The following is a 17,502-nucleotide window of genomic DNA, read 5'->3' as shown; positions in this document are numbered from 1 at the left end:
TCAGACATTTGGGCAAATACCGGACTTACGGACTTGATATGGACTGGGCTGGGATGTTTTCTCAGTGTACAATTACTCTTTGATATAAAGCTCTCTCTTACACATCTATGAGTGTCTGTGGATTTGTTTCTCTAGTCAACCTGGACTAACACAAACAACATGGCTAGAAGGGCCATATTAAGCAATTCACTACAGTGTAGGTCCTTAAATGAAACAAACGACTGCAGGCCACATAGCCTTAACTCTCCCGAGACCAAAGCTGTACAATAGGAAATGGTCCAAAGGAAACTCTAGTCACAAAGTCGCTTTCTTCACCACCTTTCCTTTTAAGTAATTGCCACTGAGACAATTCGGCCTCATACAGCAACATGACCTTATAGGACCAACTAGACCCACCCCTTGGGATTGCTGAGGTTAGAAATCTTTATGGGAGCAGAAAGCCCGAAGGAAAACAGAAGACTGGGACTGACAGCTCTCTCTAGCACTTGTCATTAGTCTAGTCGAGTTCTGTCACTCTCTCAGCCTCAGTTTCCTCATTGTATTGCACCACCAAGAATTGAAGCAATATTCACATCAGACGATGTGTGAAGAGTAAGTGCATAAGCCAGAAAGGGCCAGTTATTTTTGTTTGGGTTTTGTTTTATGGCAGAGGCTTGAAATGGACTCCTATCTGTGCTGGTTCCTAGTGCTTGCTCAAAAGCCAGTGAAGACTGCTTATGACTAGCGAGCAGAGGAGCCAAAATAGATGGTCAGCCGCTGATCGGCACTTTGTCAGGATATGCTCACAAAAGCCGGTCATCTCAGCCATCACACTCATGTCCAGCCCAAGAAAGTCCTACTCCATCCCAGTGAGTAGACGTGGCACTCCCCAAAAGAATGCTCCCCGGTTAACCTAGCCCCCAAACCAACGGACCCATTCTCTCTCTCCCTCCCCACATCGGTCCTCACTGAATCCTTTGTTTTCAGATGGGGTCCTGGATCTAGTTCCTGCACATGTTGCCCATCTTTGCCGGCTCTCGTCACGGCTTCCTCTTGCCTTCTTAGCTGCTGGCCTCAAAAAACACCTCTCCCAAATCAATCTGGTCCTGGGGCTTCTGAAACTCCCAATAATCTCTCCATGCGAGGCCACCTCAAGGTCAACATCCTCCAACTCACGCTGCTCTCCAGGTAACGAAAGCGAGATGGTGGCAACCAGAAAGAAGAGATCCCACGTACCTTTGAGAAAGACATGGGATTCCAGGCTGGGAAAAGTAGGGTAAGTCAGCATTATTTTTATAAACACAATGATATCGATTTTGTGGGGAGTGGGCACAAAAATATACATGGAGGTACATAGAAAGATACCTGCCCTTTGCTTAGCAACTTATCCTTTGTTTCCAAAGGTTTTCTTAGAAATTAAACCTACTCCCAAAGACTGTGGAAAAGGGGGACAGCCCTGTTGCGGGGGGCGGGGACTGGGGGAGAGGCAATGGCATTTATGATGAAAGGCTCAGAAGCCAGGTCAGATTTGCAAACATTAAGTGCCCAGGAGTGGTGTGTGGGCCCAAAGGGGAAAAGGATGAAGAGAAGCATGAATAGAGCGAGAAGAAACTTCACGTCCATGTTCAGGAAATTGGACAAGCGGTGACCCTCTGAAAACTGCTGCACTAAGAAGAGGCGCCACAGAGAGACTGTTTTGAGATGATCATTTGACAGCAAATGGTCTTCACTTCTATTCTGATTCCTGCCTCTCTGCCCAGAACCCCGAAATCCAATGGCACAGTTTGGAGTCCTTACCTGCTCAACAACTGTGTTTAGATGCCTTGCTGCCATCCCATAAAAACGCATACAGAACTTCCCCCAAGTCAGTTCCAATAACTCCCCAACATCCCCATAGTTCAGCCTTCCCTACCATCTTTCTTTTCATCTTTCCTTTTTTTTTTTTTAACCTTCCAACTTAAACATAGACAATTACTCATTCCAATTGAATTCTCGTTTACCAAGTCTGGAGACTCCAGTCACCAACAATTGCATAGCCCAGGCTCTTGTTATGGTTTCCCAGTCGGGATCCCTTTGGGCAGCCTTCTAAATGGCCAGATCACACTGCAATCAGGACTGATTTGCAAATGTTCTCCGAGAATCTACAATCCTCTGTGCCTCTCTGTCTTCAACTCTCTTCAGCCCTTCTCGGTCTGGAGAGAACCGTCATGTTCATTCAAGACCCAGCTCAAAATCAAACCAACTTCTCCAGGTATGTTGTCATCCTGACTTCCCTTCTGCCAGGGTTCCTTCTAAATACCGTTAGTACGGGCCATATGTTAGACTGTGATGGTGTGTGGCACTCTTCCCCCATTAGACACTACATTGCTATAAATAGTCCTGCTTATCTTGACATCCGAGGATCAAGCACAATGTCATTTCCAGAAAGCCTACGTATTGTAGGCTTTTCGGACCATGCAACATCTGCCCAAACTTTCCTCCTTTGCTGCTGAAGCACACGAGCAGGCATGGCCAATAAAGGGGCGCGATCTAGTCAAATTTTATTTACAAAAACAAGTGGCAGATCAGTGTTGGCCTGCAAGTCATAGTTTTCTTGTGTCGGTTCCAAACTGAACAGATGTCCATCAAATTCATTTGGGTCAGCTAATACTGGAAACCCAAACCTAGGCTTTGCCCTCTAATGATCACCTGATCTTGTCCCCAAGTGGTCCGTAGCGGGAGCCTTTAAGACATTACTTTGTAGGCCAACCTAGCAGCCAGTTGTAGCGCTGGCTTCAATGGAGGAGGAGGGAAATGTGGCTCTGAGGTAGTCACTGCATGGCTGATCCTCATGCCAAGTTCCTCCCCTCCCCTCTCCCCCAAAGGACTATTAGACCCTAGCGAGGTATCACTGCCTCCACAATTGGACCAAGTTTTACTTTTGGAGAGGATCGGTAAACTCAAACCCTCCAGCTGTATCTCCAACCTTTACTTGTTTCTCACCTCTGTGTCTGATGGTATCACTGTGAAAAAGCAGACTATTTCAAGCAGCAAATAGAAACAAGCCTCTACACTAGAGTGGGCCACAATCCTTAGCCTAAGCAGTGAAGCAATGCTTTAACTGAGACCTTCATGCTGAAGGAGCTCAGAAAGAGAGGGGATTTATTAAATCATGAGCTTCTTCAGGGTAGAAACCATGACTTACTCACCTTTACCTAGCTATCCCTGATGCCTGAGAGATCAGGAAATGTTTATTAAATGAGCGAATTTATTAAATGAAGAATTTAGATCAGTGAGTTTGGCGACATTTCAACATAACAAAGATCCAAAACCAGGAAGTGCCTTGCTGGGCCATTTTCCCGGGAACCCTGTCGAAGGTAAGACCCCTTCTCCAGCAGACTCACCGTCTTGCGTGTTTGGACTCAGAATCTGGGTCCGGAACTCCTCCAGGCTCATCCCCAGACACCTGCAGATCTCCTCGGGGCTGTAGGCTGCAGGGTGAAGGGCGTCCTCCACGATCATCAACATTTCTTCCAGGCTGACTCCTAGTTTGGCCTGGACTTCCTCCAGCCGCAGGATTGTATCCCAGCGCAGGTTTTTCTGCTTTGCCAGGAGCTGTGAGTTCAAAACAAGATAATGGGCAGTTTCCCTTTCAGCAGCTGAGATGTGCTACTTTAATTAAACAAATCCAGCTTTATACTGTTTCGAGGTTTTGGGGGGGTTGGTATTTGGGTTTTTTGTTTTTCCATTCAATCTATCCAAATTTTCCACCATTGCTTGGAAACATACACAGAATTCAGATGTTTGCAATTAAATATACTTATGTGACCCTCGTGGACTACAGCACAGTTAAGTATCTGTCCTTCCAAACAGACACACACACACAAAGAAATCCTCCACTGCTTTTTTTCCTGTCACTGCTATCCCTTGGGGCTATTTCTATGAATAATTCCCTTCTTTTATCCCTATTCAGTCCATCCCTACTACAAGTCTTTATATAAAGTCCACAGAAAACGCCTCAGATCTCATGTGACCTGGATCCTGAGGTGGACACTGCATGCCCGATCTCATTAGGGCACTTCCTGTTTACTACATGCCTCTTTGAAAATGGCTAATGAATGTAAGTATCCGGGCATTGGGAGCAAAGTCCCAGATTTTAAATGAAAACCTCATTGGCAACCTTATGAAAAAGCATGTCATTAAGTAGCCGGTAGTGGAAGAGCCGTTAAGCTTCCCAAGGTGGCTCCACGCTCACAGTCTGGTTTCCAGCTGCATTCTGAGGTCGCCCCTCAACCTGACGGAGGGAGTCCGTGTAAACCAAACCTTTGTCACCAGGAGCACTCCTGGGAACGCCACTCCAGAACACGTTTCCCTCATTCTTCCTTCCAGACCGCTGGCTGAGCCCTGCAGGGCAAGTGACACCCAATGAGGAGCGCTCACGCCATGAGGTCTCTTCAGTTCAGTCCCTGGGGGTCGGGACAGCAGGTGCAGACCATACCAATAGCAGACAGAGGCAAGCCAGCAGCGGGGAAATAAGTCTTCGAGAAAATGTGCATCTGCTTTACTTTCCTATTACGCCCATGATTTGATTTTCTTTTGGCCGGGAAGCGAGACTTACCAAAAGACCATTGTACTTTGGTTAGGGCCACTTCTGAAGAAGGTTCGTAACAGAAGTTCTTGTAGTCATTAATCCTCTGTTTAAAATCCTGGCTCATACAGTTGAAGGGAGTTAGTGATTTTCAGGAAAAACTGGGAAACAGACAATGGAATGATTTTTTTTCCTGTTGAATTATTTCACTGAACATGGTGCCATTTTTAAAAGTGGGGCCAGGAGCTAAGACCCACTGTTAATCCAGTTTGTTTAGCATTAGAAGGAAAACAAAAAGTGTCACAGCATCAATTCCAACTTTGGGCAGCCCTATAGGACAGAGTAAGCTGCCTCACCATGGTCCGCAGTAGGAATGGTGATGGAGCAGCCTGCCACCTCTCTTGGTCACAGACAGACTGGTGGGTTCAATGCTCCCCTTTGGACAGGGAGCTTACCAAGAGGGGCAGGGTAAGGAAAGAAAGATAAAGCAGTAGGCTAGAGCAGAGCCGGCAAGATTCTGAGACACAAGAGCCAATCCTGTCCCTCGCAACACTTTAAAAAAAATTATTTGAGAGTCATAAATATGTTTTTACAAACAAATGGAGTCACCATTATCTGGATAATATCCTTTAAATTTTTTTCAATTTTACTTCAGAGCCACATGTACCTACCGAAAGAGCGCCGCCTGGCTGGAGAGCTGAGTTTGCGGATCCCTGGACTGGAGGGTTGGCCAGTATGAACTCAGGTGAAAGGGAAGACAGTAATCCCCGAGAGGGAGATGAGAAATCAGAGAGGGGGTGGGCAGGGACAGCTATTAGGGGGGCAGGTTGGAATATAGTTTAAACGGTTGAATCCAAAACTGATCATCTGAAATAAAAAGTCTCTGCCTACTTCACAATTTTTTTAAAAAACTGTTGAAAACATTTTTTAAATGTTGCCTTTTGGTTAACGGCAGAGTGCTTAATCTGCACCCCGAGGACACATCTGGAGTTCATTATGGGTGCTGGTTGGATAGAATTGAGTCAGTCTACGGGCACGTCTTTCAATTCCCTCATTCACGTTCCATATTCTACTTTATTTTTATTTTATTAAGGAGGATCTATTAGACTATAGATTCACAAACTGATTTGGCCTACTACCCCCTTGTCAGAAACAAAAAGAAAATTACTCAGTGCCCAGTGGTAATTAAGAACTTTTGGATTATAGCCCCTATACCAAGGGATCTGCTTTTGCAGGTACCCTGGGGGCAGGATCACCCTCACTGGGACATACTGTCTTAGACTGAAGCTTTATCACCACTCCAATCCAGACTCCAACTGAGATAAATAATGTGGTTGTGTTATATTGGATTTAAAATGTACTTTTTTATTCTTTTACTCTTCAATAACATTGTGAGATGGATATTACTACTCACATTTAAGAAAAAGGAGAGTGACTGGCCCAACATCACCAAACAATGAAGAAACAGAGTTGAGAATCAAACCAAGTCTTGTCAGCGTCTTGCTTGCATCCTCAAGGCCACATTCTTAATGAGATCTGTATGTGTCTATGCCATGCTACGCATAGGAGGGCAGATTACTGCTCGAGTCTTAAAAGTGCAGGCTGAGACCTGTGCTAGTAGTGAACATTGCACTGATTTTAGAAGTCCATGTAGATGGGTGAGGAATGGGGCAGACAAGGAAAGCATCCAAGAACTACCTCAAGTGATGAAGAGTGGCTCCTTCCTAAGAACCTTCCAGTCAACACTGAGCTTCAACTTCCATCTCTAGTCAGCCCCACTGGCAGGTCGGCCACAGGCCCTCAATCCCAGGTAACTAAGCCAGTGATGTGGGGTAGAAAGTCTGCAAGGGATGCCTTCAGCCCACAAGTCTCCATTTTCAAAGGCAGAGTCCTGGTATGCTTCTTCAGCAGATAGACGCATTAACAATTGTTAATTAAGCAATTGTTAATTAACAATTATTAATTAAGCAATTGTTAGCCCAGTTGTCCACTTAACCTGTATCTGGAGGGGCTTACACAATCAATTTGGTATATAGTTCAATTAAGGATGGAATCTACCACATACCCTTGAGCAGTTGAACAGTACACTCCACTGAGGGAGAAAAATCTGAAAGCCACTGAAGCTCTTTAAAAATTGGCTCTAGCATTGGATCTCCACTCAAGCACTCCCTCAATACAAGAACATATTGTTCTATTAAACTGGTATTCCATGATGCTCACCTTCCCAAAATGATCGTTGAAGACAAATGTGTGCATAAACAAATGTGGTGAAGAAAGCTGATGGTGCCCAGCTATCAAAAAATATAGCATCTGGGGTGTGAGGAAAGGTCAAAAGCTTACAGACATCCTCCCCAGGGTAGTTAGTCACCAGAGTACAGGGTAGGCCTCTAGGGTGAGTAGTCACCAGACTGCAGGGTAGGCCTCTAGGGCAGTTAGTCAACCAGACTATATGGCAGGCCTCACTGCCTGCTACTGGGGACAATAAACTATTCCTCCTGTGACCGAGTGTTCTCACCCCACCAATAATGATCTCTACCAACTGAGTCAGGGAACAGGCCAAACTGACTCTGTGACATCCAAAGTTAAGTTATACGCCCATGTTATCAAATGTATACCCCCAATTCCTCCTCTTACTGTTGCATGTTTGTCCCTAGACCACCCCTTCTCATTACTGTATTACCTATAGCACAACCCCTCCCTGTGACGTATGTACTCACCTGTAATTAGGGGACTTACACGTCCCTAGAGAAGATAAAAAGCTTGGGCTAACATTAAAAGGGGAGACTCTCTCTCCCTCCACGTGGACCATCGAGTGGAGCTGAGGTGAGCATGCTACCATGAATTGTGACTGACTCCCATTTATTTCAATACTTCACTTCTATCTCTCATGCTCTCTATGACTTTACTATGATCTTTACTTATTATCGCTGTACAATTGCGCCTACCAGACCCATAATGATGTGTTAGGGGCTGGCTTCCCCTGACACTGGGGTCTTAAAGGCTTGAAGCTGAACAAGCAGCCATCTAGCTCAAAAGCAACAAAGCCCACATGGAAGAAGCACACCAGCCTGTGTGATCACGAAGTGCTGAAGGGATCAGGTATCAGGCGTCAAAGAACAAAAAATCATATCATTGTAAATGAGAGTGAGTGCAGAGTGGAGACTCAAAGCCCATCTGTAGGCAACTGGACACCCCCTTACAGAAGGGTCTTGAGGAGGAGATGAGCCCGTCAGAGTGCAGGGTATCAACAATGAAACATACAAGTTTCCTGTGGTTCTTAAATGCTTCCTTCCCCAACTATCATGATCCCAATTCTACCTTAAAAATCTGGCTAAACCAGAGGATGTACACTGGTACAGATAGGAACTAGAAACACAGGGAATCCAGGGCAGATGATCCCTTCAGGATCAGTGGTCCGAGTGGCAATACTGGGAGGGTAAAGGGAGGGCGGGGTGGAAAGAGGGAACTGATTACAAGGATCTATATATAACCTCCTCCCTGGGGGGTGAACAACAGAAAAATAGGTAGAGGGAGATGATGGACAGGGTAATATATGACAAAATAATGATTTATAAATTATCAAGGGTTCATGAGGGTGGGAGGAGTGAGGAGGGAAGGGGGAAACAAGGAGCTGATTTCAAGGACTCAAGTAGAAAACAAATGTTTTGAGAACGATGAGGGCAACAAATGTACAAATGTGCTTGACACGTGGATGTATTTATGGATTGTGATAAGAATTGTACGAGCCCCCAATAAAAGGATTTTTTAATTGGCTCCGGAAGTGGAAAGATGACTTGCAGATGAGAGAAGTGGGTGGTAGGATCACTGCTGCTCAAAGACACAACTTCCTGAGGGAATTTATTACTTGTGGCCATGCTGGCTGGCCTACTTCACATTGATGAAGTGGTCAGAAGTCATGGCTAGGGGCATTTCATCACAAGTTCCTTAATCTGTAGCAGCATGTAAAAATAAGGGAAAGCAGTCCTTTGTCACCATTCCCCATTTTCTTTTCATCAACTGCAAATATTAACTACTCGTGCCGGACTATGGGGAAAATCCAGAGCTATGGTCTATGCTCTACGAACTTGAAAACCGGCAATAAGTCCCTTGTACCGAGTCGTGGACACAGCACTGAAAAATACCACTACCATCCTATCTTCGGTTGGTTTCTCCCAGAAGCCAGCCTTCAGATAGGAAGTTGATAGCACCAACTTACTCGGGAGGGTGATCCCATTGGAGGGGGAGTGGAAATTCAGACAGAAGTAAGCCAATATAAGATACACTGATGTGGTCAAGTGTTGGGACCTCTGGAAGCTGTATGGTGTAAATCTCGATGTGACCTATGGAAGGAGCAAGAATGCTGGGACAATAATTGGGATCCATAGGACAAGACTGGCTCTCATCCATGACTGGTTGACCCATCATCGGAAGAGGGCTGCCCCAATCATCAGGTAAACTCCTCTACACCGCCTAACTGCCTTAAATGCAGACCAAGCATTCTTCTGCAGCTACGAAAAGGCCCTAACATATAGTCTTGCACTAGGTCTTGGTACTTAGAGAACTGAGGTGATATGAGGGGAAGAGATGGTGCAACATGTTTGCTCCTAATACATGTGTTTGCCTGTCAGAATCCAACTACGTTACTTTAGACTTCTGGATTACATTTACACTAGTCAGTGGAGCAAGCACCAAGTCTTCTCCCCATCACGTCAGGAAAGGATAAAGCTCCTAATCCTTTCTCGGTGCTACTTCTAAAATAAGAATTCATTGCATAGAATGTTTTCCATACAACAAAAGAAGTTGTGTTATTAGCCTTCCTGGTTATGTAAATCACACACTCGTTGTAAAAACTTCAAACACATAAAATTTGGAAATGCAATGCCCAAAAATTCGGAACTCCATCGAAAGCACTATGGTAGTGAACCTTAGAAAAATCAAAGTTCTAGTATATCTGGGTAGGGTGACATCAAAACTAAATTGAATTTCCACTTTTAATGAATAGATAGTCTCATTTCTGAAAAACGAAGCCATTCAGCCTTTTTCTCTTCCTTGACAAAGTATTACTGTGCTATATTTTCCTTTGTGCTAGTAATGATGAAGAAAAGAGTCAGAATTTCTAGCCTAAATGACAAAGTGTTTACTTGGTATTTTAACTTCTCTTTTAATCCCCAGGAGGATTTGTTTGAGCAATCATCACTTAACCAGGTAAACTATGTTTTACATCTCAGAAGCTTCAAATTAGAGTCCATTCAACCCTCTCTCCATCTAAGCCAAATGAATCCATTTTACATATGAAGGACCATCAACCAGAATTGGCCTGATCTACATCTAATGACAAGACCCCATGCCCCATCAAACCATCGAGCTAGTGTGCTTTAGTCAAACGATCTCAGGAGATAAAACATTAATATTGTTATTGTTAAAAAGTGAGTGATTTGACAACTCCTTCCACATTTTTCCTCCCTTACCCTGCACTTCTTTCTTGGCTGGAAACCATTTCCCTTTGTCCGTTTTTGCCAAATAAAAACTGGATTATCTCTCCTACAAGGGAGGACCCTTGTGCATTTTCTCCTAAATTGCCATGTTCCTCCACTTCATGAAATGCAATTATTCCTTTAAGAAACTTTTGTTTCTAAAGGATCTTCTGTCTAGTGTTTTCCACTAAGTCCAGTTTCTGCCATTTTGATAACCATGCTTTCATGCGTTTCTTTAGCGATCCGCACATGCATATGATTTGCCAGAAATGAGATCCTGGCATAGCTGTTGTTACTGTGGAAAGGATAGGTATAGGTGGATGATATAGATAAAGATAGATATAGAGATAGATAAAATATTTTTTACACTCCCTGCCAATTACAGCAGAGCGTTTCCCCAGGATTCTGCAGTACTCATGAACTTCAGTGTCAGTCTTTCACCCTTACCCATCATGCTTTCCCCAACCTTGAGTAATCCCCGCTGTCTGAGTTCTCCACATTCATTTTCAGACCACAGAGTAAGTCTTCAGAAAGCTTCCCAGCTGTGCAGAAGGGACCTAGTACAATTCTCCCTGGACTCTCCCAAAAGCCTCTTTTTCCCAAGGCAAACCACGCATTCTGTGCTCCGGATCTCGTTCGTGTCTCACTCCCTTGGGGGTGCAGCAGAAAGAGCCTGGGCTGTCTCGTTAAACAAGCAAACGTGTATTTAAGACAAGTCACATCTATCGATGCCTGAAATGCTCACAAAATAAAACCAGGCGCTTAGGGCCATTCAACACGCTCATGGTTGTTGTCCACATTAACTAAGATAACAACACCTGCAAAGGACCTGACATACACCAAAAGAGGCCTTCGGTGGAGGTCTCTTGACTTCCTTCCCACATTTCCTCTCTAGATCTTTCTTCCTCATTTGACACCTTCTCTTCTACCTTAAAATTGCAGGTTACTAAAGCTACTTCTCTTCATTTCTCCCTGCTGTTTCACTGTTCAACAGCTAGACCCAGAGGCCCAGACCCACAGCCTCTGGGCTGTTACTAACCATTGTAACTACTGACTGCGGCCTCCTGAGGGTCCTTTCACAATTCTAAAACCACTGACAAATTCATGTGTTGTCTCCCAATCCACCATCCAATTCCTCAAGCGCCTGAAGAACTCTGTGGTTTCTGACACTCTTCAGTACTCACCTTGTTCAAATTCCCTGCTTTATTAGCTTCTGTAGCATTGAATTCCCTTTGTTTCTCTCTGGCCTTTATTCCAAATGGCTTTTTTCAACTTTCATGACTTAATTGAAGCCATGTCTCAGGCTCAACCCCTAGCTTTCTGATCTCCCCTTGCCACATTGTTTCCTTCAGTTACTTGAACTTAGTTCGTGGCTTCCACTGGACTCTCAACACAAACACATCTGAAGGCGATATCCCTAGCCATGCGATCAGCTTCCAGGCTCAAATTTCTAACCACCTGTAAGAAAAATCCACAGGAATTTCCCCCACTTCACAGTCACCTTCTACCCTGCTCCAGCCATCATCAACTCGATGCGTTTACGTAGTTTGTGCACATCTGTGTGCATTTGAGTACTTACTTGAATCTACCACTTTCCAGGCCATAGGGAGTAAAACGAGTCTTGACCACAGAGAGCTCGCAGCCCAGTACAAGGGTCAAATGTTCAACCATAAGTACATAAGGGAGTACTGTATACAATGGTGGGAAAGGGCTATCACTGAAAAATACAGGTCATAGTGAGAGATGGTTATTAGAGAAACTTCCTAGAAGTAAAAGCATTTGTTCCAAAAGGAAGTCAGGAACCTAATTATATAGCGCCTTGTGCCCAACCCTTTCCTAGGTTTAGTCATGGCTTCTCTCCTAACAGTGCCTCCTTGATTATCCTATCCTCACTAACGTCTAGACTGAAACAAGAATTGCTGATGCCAAAATAATATTTCTGAGATAGCATACCACCCCTGTCATGTCCAGGACCAAGCCTGGTGATCTTTGGCACCGTTCTGAAGGTCCTGGACACAATCTGGTTCCACTGAACCTATCACCCCTTGATCCCCAAGTGGCAATGCTCTGTCATTCTGCTGCACTCACCATTCTATGAAGACTCCGTACTAGAGTCTCAGTAGCGTTTGCTCTGCTGAATCAACAGGCTGAGAGAAATTGGCCACATTATTGGATATTTGATTATTTTTCTCCACTCAAATTCAAAGAAACTGCCAGCATCCGGACGACATGATGCCAACTTCTCCTCCCATCCTACCATCACACAAAGAAGAGATTCCTCATTGACCACTAAGTGGCAGGAGCAGAAAAAGTAGATGAGTGATGGCCCTTAACCAGACAGGTCCTGCAACGAATCATACTGCAAATTCTCCTTGAAGTGTCAAGGACCACAGGGAGCGCTCTCCTTCACTGCTTCACATGTGGCCATAACGAGCACCGGATATGCACAAAAGTAAGGGCATAATTCCCCTTTCCTTCTTGATTTCCCGTAACATTTATTACTGGCTTCACACATTTTACCCCTCAATATAATTAAAGGATTCTCTCTTTTATAAATTTAAAACATTTCTGGAAGCGTTTATGCCATTAACTTTCAGAATAGAGAGCAGAGAGAAGACAGAATGAAATTGTAAAAAAAAAAAAAAAAGAAAGAAAAGAAATGCGTATAAAATACTAGAAAAGCTGTGCCCATTAAAGACCCCTGGCTACTTTGTTAATTTAAATATATAAAAATGTGTTTCACTTAAAATTTCTTTTATGCAAGTAATGATTATAAATTTCTATTGAGTTTGCTTTGAAATGCTTTTAATTTTAGTTCAAATAGCTCTACAAGACTGGACTTTAATGAATCTGCATCATTAGGCTTTTGCCAGTTTTCCTGAAACAAACAGTAAAGCTGACCAAAATTGAGAAGAAAGAGTAAACAAAAGGACAAAGAAAGAAGGAGAAGAAAAGGGAATGAACGAAAAAGTCAATCTGAGGACAGCTGAATTGTCAACATTTTAAAAAGAAGAAGAAATTGTTTTTTTATGGGCTTGGTATACTGACCTGTGCTAAGTAGTTACAGAATACATCCATATTTAAAAAGCTAGGTAAGGTAGGAGGAGAGAAAAGTAAGGAAATGTTATTAATTTCACCTCTGCTATGTGCCGCTCCCATCAGTCTCATTTTCAAAACTGCACAGATTTAGCTATTTCTCCACAAGCTTTTCATATGTGTTATCTAAAAAAAATAGAATGTGCCCATATTGTGGTAATTTTTTTACCCTTTTACGGGGGGGGGGATTTAGTTTCTTACTTCATGGAACTATTTCTAAACAAAACTTACTTTCTTTCAAATGTTGCATAACGTGGAAGGAGAAGAGAAAGCAGGCATGTGTGACACAAGCTAAATTCAGAAGCCAACTTCACTGCCCCAAGTACCTCTAAAGTGTGTTAGGCAGTTAAACTCAGAGACATCCTCAAAAGTGATAGGTGCTAAGGTGACTGAAGAGCTGCACCTTTCAAAATAGAAGACCGAACTAGGAGGCACAGGGCATTTATAGAGGTCTAGATAAAGACATGTACATATGTAAATATAGTTATATATGAGGATGGGGAAATAGATCTATGTGCATATATTTATAGGTTTAGTATTAAGGTACCAGATGGATATTAGGCCTCCATTCAACTACTCCCTCAATGCAAGAACACTTTGTTCTATTAACCTGGAATTCCATGATGCTCACCTTCCCGACACAATCACTGAAGACAAGCAGGTACATAAGCAAATGTGGTGAAGAAAGCTCATGGTGACCAGCTATCCAAAGATATAGCATCTGGGGTCTTAAATGCTTGAAGATAAACAAGCGGCCATCTAGATCAAAAGCAACAAAGCCCACATGAAAGAAGCACACCAGCCTGTGTGACCATGAGGTGTCGAAGGAATCAGGTTATCAGGCATCATCAGAACAAAAAAATTATATCATTGTGAATAAGGGGGAGTGTGGAGTGGGGACCCAAGGGCCATCTGTAACAATAGGACATTCCCTTACAGAAGGGTCACAGGGAGGAGACAAACCAGTCAGGGTGCAGTATAGCAACGATGAAACATACAACTTTCCTCTAGATCGTAAATGCTTCTCCCGCCCCCCCCCCACTACCATGATCCTAATTCTACCTTACAAATCTGGCTAGACCAGAGGATGTACAGTGGTACAGATAGGAACAGGAAACAGGTAATCCAGGACACATGAACCCCTCAGGACCAGTGGTGAAAGTGGCAATAACAGGAGGGTAGAGGGAAGGTGGGAACTTAGCACAAGGGGAACTTAGCACAAGGATCTACATATAACCCCCTCCCTGGGGGATGGACAACCGAAAAGTGGGTGAAGGGAGATGTCAGACAATGTAAGACATGACAAAGTAATAATAATTTATAAAGTATCAAGGAGTTATAGGGGAGTGGGGAGGGAGGGAAAAAATGAGGGGCTGATACCAAAGGCTCAAGTAGAAAGCAAATGTATTGAGAATGATGATGGCAGCATATGTACACATGTGCTTGACACAATGGATGGATGGATGGATTGTGATAAGAGCTGTACGAGCCCCCAATAAAATGATTTTAATTTTTAAAAAGCTAAAAGAATGTCCTAACATTTCATTGAGAAGGGCAGCGGCCAACAGACCACATGGCTCAGAGGCATGTGAAGGGTATGGCTATGAAGAGGCTGCCCTGAGTGAAGCAATGCCACCTGAACACTTATGATCCTGATGTGACCTGTTAACTTCTCTAATAAACCCCGTCATCCTGAGTATTGTTTTTGAGTGTGGCCATTGCAGCAGATGATCCCTTCAGGAGAGTAGAGATTGCCATGGGAGGGACAGTTGGTATAAGACTTGATAAAGAAGGTTGGAAGGTGGTGGCATGTCTGACCTTGGCCTCGTGGGATTGGCCTTGTACTGATGTTGAGTTTGACTCTATTACCCTCCTCCCCAATGAAATTAGAGAAAGGAAGACAGCCCTCCCATACCATTTTTCCAGAAGGCTTCTCAGAGACACATTTATCCTGAGACTTCAAAGAGACCATGGGGAGGAGTGTCTGGGCAGAGAAAAGAGCAGATGTGACATAGCTCGATGTGAAGAAGCATCAAGGCGAGAGGACACTGGGCGTCTTTGCTTTTGTTCCTTTCCATTGAGTTGACTCTGATTCCTGGCGATTCCGTGTTTGCAGAGTAGGATTTCAAGGCCATGATCTTCAGGAAGCAGTTCACTAGGCTATCTTCAGAGACCCCTCTGAGTGGGCTCCAACTTTTCAACTAGTAATCGAAGGTGTGGGACACAGGATTTCTCCAAGCTGTCTCCCTCAAATATATGCAAGACAGCTGCTTGGGAATGACTATACTTGGAGGTCAACCATCTAGAGCAAGTAGTCACCACTGTTTATCCCACAACAAATAGGGCCCACTCCCTTCTGATAAGGATAGTAGCAGCCTGTTTCCTTGTAGGAGACCCCTGAGAGGTCAAACCCGCCCAAGGATGATCAAAGTTAGGTCGCCATCTTGAATCTAGGGCCCGCCCATCTTGTCACATGTATAACCCCAATCCCTCCCCTTCCTATTGCATGTATGTCCCTAGACCACCCCCCTCTCATTACTGTATTACCTATAGGACAGCCCCTTCCAGTGACGAATGTCCTCACCTGTAATTAGGGGGCTTGCATGTCCCCAGAGAAGATAAAAAGCCTGGGCTAGCATTAAATCTCTCTCTCTCCCTCCACGTAGACCATCACACAGGGCAGAGGTGAGCATGCTACTATGAAACGTGTTTGACTCCCATTTATTTCAATACTTCACTTCTATCCCTCATGCTCTCTATAACTTTACTATGATCTTTACTTATTATCGCTGTACAATTGTGCCTACCGGACCCATAATGATGTGTTAGGGGCTGGCTTCCCATGACACGAAGGCTTAACTATTTGTGCCACCCAAGAACTCCACAATGGGGGTAAAGAGGGAAAAGAGATGAAGAAAATTATGCATGTCGACACCAGATCTTGTGGGGTTCTCCATGGAGTAACGGACACTTTTTATTCTATTCTGGTGAAATGGGAAGCGTTTTGGAAGGTGTTAGGGAAATCATCTGTTTGCTTGAAATTTCTAGACCAATATTCTAATGGCTCGCTGAAGAATATTTGTCAGACAGACAAGTGTTTAACATCTCTAATACATTCCATAACTGTGAGTATTGTGCCTGAGTTCTATGTGGCCATTCCCACAAATCTGGAATCAAGGAGTAGTGAGAAAGTAAATACAATAGCAGGTAGACTGATGGAACCCTGAGAGAATATAACATTTGTGAGAGGAAGATTGTGCTCATTGTTTTTTTAACCAATGTTTCCTTAGAGAGGTCTTTGATTCACTCAAAGGGAGATTTTCAATCAGGAGCTGTATCTAGAGGTTTGAAACTCAGCAAAGGAGACCTGAGTTGAAGCAATTGATTAAGAATGTGTCAGCATCTGAGAGTTGAAGTTGTGAGAGGACATGAGGACAGAGCACAATAAAGGACGAGAAGGCTAAAGACATGTCCTAGAAGAACCTCAACATCCAGGGATTGGAGGAAAATGAATTCTCCTCCCCATTCAACAAAAAACTAAGAAGGATGGCCATAAAAATGGAAGATGTGATAGGAAGTAAATTTTAATGGAAACCAATGGAAGAAAATGTTTTAAGATTGATTAAATGTATTGAAAAATAAGGATATAAGAATGAAGAAAGAAGAAGACTGAAAAAAATGTCCACTGAAATTACCAAAAAGAAAATCCTGGGTAGCCTAAGAAAGAGCCAGTTCAATATTGTAGAGAGGACAGAGTTTCATATTGGAATCAGCAGGATGTAAAGGAGTAAAGAGTACACATGTAGAGCAATCTTTTGAGCTGTCTAAAGCTGTGAGGAAAATGAGAAAAATAGAAGTACAATAGTAGTTGGAAATATATGAGGTCTAGGGAAAACATGATAGAATATGTCAAGTCTGATGGAAGCGATACAATAAAGAAATGCCAAGAACTAAATTCTAGCTCCAACTCCAGAATAATTCATTCTTCCATCTTGGTCCTGATTGATACTTGCCCTCAGGAAGGGAACACAGAAGGTATGGGTGCTGTAGCAAGATGTGGCGAAGAAATTGGATGGTGTCCAGCTGTCAGATAAAATAGTGTCTGGGGTCTTAAAGGCTTGTCTCCAAACAAACAGCCATCAAAGTGAGATGTCCACTAAGTCCACATGGAAGAAGCACACCATCATCGGTCACCAAAGGATGGCAAATCATATCATTCGAAGTCAAAGAAGGGATCAGTATCAGAGCCTAAAATGTAAGAAGCTGATTTGCAGAAGGCTATAGATGACAGTGAGAGCCCAAGATACGTTTTTGTACATAGGAACCACATAGGAAACAAACCTCCAGTGATCTCCCTCTATTCATAATTGAGGGATGGGAGGAAAG

The 17,502-nt window shown here is 43.6% G+C and overlaps 1 protein-coding gene across 3 annotated transcripts in view; it reads right to left on the bottom strand.

The window, feature by feature from the left end:
* The window catches only part of GALK2 (galactokinase 2), a 175,626-nt gene that overhangs the window by 44,177 nt on the left and 113,947 nt on the right, over positions 1-17,502 (bottom strand). For all 3 annotated transcript variants that reach the window (XM_075531291.1, XM_075531289.1, XM_075531290.1), the window contains exon 8: positions 3,363-3,573. In XM_075531291.1, coding sequence (XP_075387406.1) covers positions 3,363-3,573 — 211 coding nt within the window. The remainder of the gene's footprint in view (positions 1-3,362; positions 3,574-17,502) is intronic.

The sequence above is a fragment of the Tenrec ecaudatus genome, chromosome 14 (assembly GCF_050624435.1).
Source record: "Tenrec ecaudatus isolate mTenEca1 chromosome 14, mTenEca1.hap1, whole genome shotgun sequence".
In the NCBI taxonomy this organism is placed as follows: domain Eukaryota; kingdom Metazoa; phylum Chordata; class Mammalia; order Afrosoricida; family Tenrecidae; genus Tenrec; species Tenrec ecaudatus.
This window is presented reverse-complemented; position numbering and strand designations above follow the sequence as displayed.